This window comes from Trypanosoma theileri, assembly GCF_002087225.1.
Source record: "Trypanosoma theileri isolate Edinburgh chromosome Unknown TM35_Tth_60_V1, whole genome shotgun sequence".
Lineage (NCBI taxonomy): Eukaryota > Euglenozoa > Kinetoplastea > Trypanosomatida > Trypanosomatidae > Trypanosoma > Trypanosoma theileri.
In genome coordinates this window covers 66,651-71,964 of record NW_021639902.1, presented here as the reverse complement: position 1 = coordinate 71,964, position 5,314 = coordinate 66,651, and the positions used below count along the sequence as shown (strand labels likewise).

The 5,314-nt window shown below is 41.4% G+C and overlaps 3 protein-coding genes across 3 annotated transcripts; all 3 read left to right on the top strand.

Annotated features, from left to right (window-relative positions):
• Positions 1–36: 36 nt before the first annotated feature.
• TM35_000601380 (uncharacterized protein) lies at positions 37–867 on the top strand (the record flags this gene model as incomplete). Its single annotated transcript, XM_029030971.1, has 1 exon — positions 37–867. The coding sequence occupies one exon, from the start codon at positions 37–39 to the stop codon at positions 865–867; it is 831 nt and encodes a 276-aa protein (XP_028877773.1).
• Positions 868–1,492: 625 nt separating this feature from the next.
• Positions 1,493–2,284, top strand: TM35_000601370 (uncharacterized protein; the record flags this gene model as incomplete). The annotated part of the gene is made up of 1 exon (XM_029030970.1): positions 1,493–2,284. One exon carries the CDS (start codon positions 1,493–1,495, stop codon positions 2,282–2,284), a length of 792 nt encoding a protein of 263 aa, XP_028877772.1.
• A 796-nt stretch (positions 2,285–3,080) lies between these two features.
• On the top strand, positions 3,081–4,040 carry TM35_000601360 (uncharacterized protein; the record flags this gene model as incomplete). The annotated part of the gene is made up of 1 exon (XM_029030969.1): positions 3,081–4,040. One exon carries the CDS (start codon positions 3,081–3,083, stop codon positions 4,038–4,040), a length of 960 nt encoding a protein of 319 aa, XP_028877771.1.
• Between the last annotated feature and the right edge of the window lie 1,274 nt (positions 4,041–5,314).

Below are 5,314 nucleotides of genomic sequence, written 5' to 3'. Positions count from 1 at the left end.
TGTTTTTACGTGAAACAAACCCCTTGTCTCTCTCTCATGATGATGATGATGGGCCGTGTGATGTGTGTGTTGGCCGTTGTGCTGTGCTGCGCCTGTGGAGCTACTCTCTCTGTTGGAGTGGCAGCCACTAGTAATGATGTATGGAACGATTTTCTTGGTACAGCAATTTATGATTATGATTGTTTTAAGAGAAATGCTGAGAAATCTATTAATGGTATCACTTGTGAGGCATGGAAAAAACATAAGAAGGAGACTGGAGAACCGGATCCCTATGCTCCTGCCTCTTCACCTCCTCAACCACTACAGAACACGGTGAATCACCCTGTCCTAACAGAGGCCGTACAACGTCAAGAAATAACTGGTGAGACTTCATCACAAGGGGCTGAACTGGGGCAGGAAAGCAAAGGAACGAAAGGGGATACACCAGAACACCCTGTCAGTGCCACTGAAGCTGAGGGACAGAAACAAGAGACAGATGCGACAGATGGTGCAATCACATCTCGAGGACAAACGCCAGATTCTAATGCAGCACAACAAGTTAATCAAGAAACATCAAGCACAACAGCTAACAGTACACTTGGTAATTCTAAACCTTATCAGCAATCTCCTGCAACTGTGGATGCGACTGACACACCAAACTCACAACAAACCAATTCCACTACTCCGCCGAGCCCCGAGAGCACTACCACAGAAGCACCAACCACCATACCATCTTTATCTTCTGTACCCAGCGCAGAGATCAGCAGCATTACTTCCACCATGAAGAACAATAAGGCTAATGTTGACAACAGTGTCAATCCTGTGTGGATGCGTACTGCAGCACCGCTACTGATTGTGGCTGTGTTGTTCTCCGTTACTGTGTACTGAACGGTGGGACTCATCTGAGGAGAAATAATAATAGTAATAATAACAGTTATACTAACATCAACATAATTGCGTACATCCCCATGGGTGAATAAATTAATAATCTGTTTAACAGCTTTCTCTTCCAATTCGATTTTCTTTTCTTTTACTTTTATGTGTGTGCTGTTTTTCTAATAATTCCATTACTTGCTTTTCCCGTTGTGTGTGAGTGTAGAAAACTGGGCTGTTCTGCTCACTGACGGTATACATCTCTTGCTAGTACACACAGATGTGTGTGTGTGTGTGTGTGCAGTAATTTAATATGCATAAACTAGAGCCATGGGGTATTGTGTGTGTGTTTGTTTGCCTCTCTCTGCAATGTTACCAAATAGTGTTTAATTTGTTTATAATCTTTTTCTTTTTCGTATGGGATTGGAATGGGACTTTATTTTGTTTGAATAATGGGTATTTTCCCTAATGTGTATCTACCTCCGTTATATTCATGGTTGACTCCATTATGTGTGTGGAGTAATAGTGGTGTACTGCTGCTTCTGTGTTTTCTCATCCTTCTTTTTTTTTTTTCCACACTCCCTGCATAGATCTGTGAACTCAAGTGACGAGAATAACAACAATCACAAGAAGAAGAGCAATGATGATGATGCGCCGTGTGATGTGTGTGTTGGCCGTTCTGCTGTGCTGCACCTGCGGGTATACCATGACGGCTGCTGCTACTATTGCTACTGCTACTACTCCTGGACGGCCAAAGGCGGAGATAGCTGATAACTTACCAATATTGGTAGATGTGGATGGTACGGGTGAACCGAATCCTGATGATAGTTTTCTTCCTATTGGACCTTTAGAAGGGTCGAGAGATGATATCAGAGACGAGATCTCCCGTAGAGAAAAAGAAATTGCAACTCTAGTGAAGAGCGTCGAAGACCTATCTGAAGGGTTGGAAAACGTGAAATTTGTTGAGAATCAAACGGCTCTGATAAACCAAACAGTTGGTGAAGGGAATAGAGAACACGCTTCTGCACCTACAGATATTTTGCCCTCAGACGCTAATAGTGCAGTGAGTGCGTCATCATCTGTTGCCGCAAGCTCATCAAGTACAGAAACACACTCTCCAGGAACACCATCAACCAACACGACACCCTTAAACTCATCTGAAGTTGTTGATTCCAATCAAGCTAACTCGCAAGTACTCTCTGAAACTACCACAGAAGGCAGTGATGTCAAGGAGCCTAATACAGCACAAGAATCACCCGCAGAGTCGGGTGACCTCACAACCAAAGGTTTACATGGAAATGACAATGCTGGCTCTGCAGCCACCACCGTGAAGAATAAGGCTAATGTTGACAGCAGTGTCAGTCCTGTGTGGATGCGCACTGCAGCACCGCTACTGATGGTGGCTGTGTTGTTCTCCGCTACCGTGTACTGAACGGTGGGACTCATCTGAGGACAGATAATAATAATGGTTGAACTAACATAATCATAATTGCGTATATCCCCATGGGTGAATAAACTAATAATCTGTTTACCAGCTTTCTCTTTTAATTCGAATATCATTTCTTTTCTTTTACTTTTATGTATGTGTGTTCTTTGTGCTAATAATTCCATTGCCTGTTTTTTCCCGTTGTGTGTTTGCAGAAAACTGGGCTGTTCTGCTCACTGACGGTATACATTTTCTTAAGTGCACATGCATATGTGTGCAATAATTTGGTACATCAACTAGAGCCATGAGGTATTGTGTGTGTGTGTTCTTGGAGACTCTTTGTGTGCTTGGGCTTGCACTGTGATAATGATGATGAACTGCTTTTTGCGCAGTGGGAAAAAAGAAATAATAATAACAGATGAATTTATATTTATAATTGCGTATACATACACATATATAGACTTACACCCATAATTAGTGTATATTTCTGTGTTTACTGGGCAAATATGGGCTAATGGTTAATATCTGTTTTCTTCGCTTGATGAGTTTGCTGGGTGGTTCATCCTTTTTGAGATATTTGTGAGTGTGGGCTTTTTTGTTTGTTTTTACTCTTACTAAGGTTATTGGGCTGTACTGCATTCTTTAACTGGTAGGTTTTACTTTCACGATGTGAGTTTCCATAGTGGTAATCGATTTGTGTGTCCTAACGTGTTAGAGACTTCAGTTATTTTCTTTTTTTACTTTTTGATTGTCTTTCTTTCTAGATCAGTGTTTTTACGTGAAACAAACTATTTTTTCTCTCATGATGATGATGCGCCGTGTGATGTGTGTGTTGGCCGTTGTGCTGTGCTGCGCCTGCGGGTATACCATGACGGCTGCTGCTTCTGGTTCTGCGGTTGTTCCTCGTGCTGACGAATCATCGACGGCGATGGCGTTTGCTGGTCATATTGTGAAGTACCTTATTCCTAGTCACAACAGTACGGATTTTTTTGGTGACAATAAGACGTCTGTTGAATCATCTCGAAAGAGTGTTCTTGATGGTCAAGAGAGCACTGAAGTAACTAATTTGAAGAGTGGAGAAGGTATCTCAAATGGTCCTATGGTTGATAAGGAACGTAAGTTGGATGCTGAGGGATCAGCCGCAGCAGAGGAATTACACAAAAACTCTGTTGAGGACAAAAGGACGACGTTAACTCCTGACGTAGACCAACCTCACGTTGTGGAGTCTCCCAGTGTTTCAGATCCTATTGACCAACAAAAACAAGAAAAACAAGAGGTATCACTTAATACAGGTGACTCCTCTTCTCCTTCACCTAAAGGAACAACTGATGCTGGGGATAGTAGTGGACCAGGTACAACAACAGTGGCTGGAGCCCAATCTGGTGAAAAAGCAGTAGTTGTCCCAGAGACATTGAATACTCCAGCACAACCTACAACTCCAACGAGTTCTTCTGCGAGTGCACCTGCTGATGCCAATCTTTCCCAAAGTGTACCTGCAGAGAGCAGCACAATTTCAACATCTTCCACTAACAACAGTACAGGTGACAGTACTTCTGGCGGGCCCACAGGTGTGAGTCCGACAGCAGACACAGAAGGAACCAATTCAACTTCTACACCTAAGGCAGTCCCAGAGATCAACAGCATTGCCCCCACTGTACTGAAGAAGGGTAATGTTGACAGCAGTAGTATCAGTTCTGTGTGGATGCGCACTGCAGCACCGCTGCTGATTGTGGCTGTGTTGTTCACTGTTACCGTGTACTGACCCGTGGGACTCATCTGAGGACAAATAATAATAATGGTTAAGCTAACATAATCATAATTGCGTACATCCACCCCATGTGTGAATAAACTAATAATCTGTTTACCAGCTTTCTCTTGTAATTCGAATATCTCTTCTTTTACTTTTGTGTGTGTGTGTTCTTTTTCTAATAATTCCATTACTTGCTTTTCCCGTTGTGTGTGTTTGCAGAAAACTGGGCTGTTCTGCTCACTGACGGTATACTTCTCTTGCTAGTACACACAGATGTGTGTGTGTGTGCAGTAATTTAATATGCATAAACTAGAGCCATGGGGTATTGTGTGTGTGTTTGGCTCTCTCTCTTATTTGGGTATTGTGGGGTCTTCTCTTTTCTTTTCTATTAAGGGGTTACATATTATCATTCAAGTGGGATATTCCTTTTTCTTGCTTTACTGTGCAGTTACTGCTTCTCTCTCTCTCTTTTCCAATGTGAGTATTCGTGTCCTGTATCCACTCACTATATATGTCTCTTTTTCTTTCTTCTTCTTTCACTTTTCAACACTTGATACATTTGACCTGTGAACTCAAGTGACGAGAGTAACAAGAACAACTTTTGTCATGATGCTGCGCCATCTGTTCTATATACTAGCTTTGCTTCTGAGTGTTATCTCTCTATGTGTGGCATCTGCAGAGATTCCTGGTGGAGGTGGTGATCGTGTTGTTCCTGATACTGCATCTGAAACCAAAGTTCTTCATACTGAAGTGCAACAGACTGACCNTATTTTCAGAAAGACATTGGAGACATTTTTCGTTAAAAGGAAATGGCCCGAAGCCACAACATGAAAATGAAAAGGGTGTACTACTCCTTTTTATGTATGAGGAAAGAAAAAAAAAGAAAAACTTATTTATCTTATCCATTATTCTTCTCTCCTGTACGACTCTTGAGATTATTTTTTTTCTTCCATTTTTTTTTTTTACTTTTATCTGTGTGTGTTTTTTGCTAAAAATTCCATTACTTGCTTTTCCTGTTGAGTGTGTGCAGAAAACTGGGCTGTTCTGCTTACTGACGGTATACATCTCTTGCTAGTACACACAGATGTGTGTGTGTGTGCAGTAATTTAATATACATAAACTAGAGGCATGGAGTATTGTGTGTGTGTGTGTTCTTGGAGACTCTCTGTGTGCTTGTTGACTTGCGCTGTGATGATAATGATGAACTGCTTTTTGTATTGTGATGAAAGAAAATAATAATAATAATAACAATAATAATAATAATAATAATAATAATAATAATAACA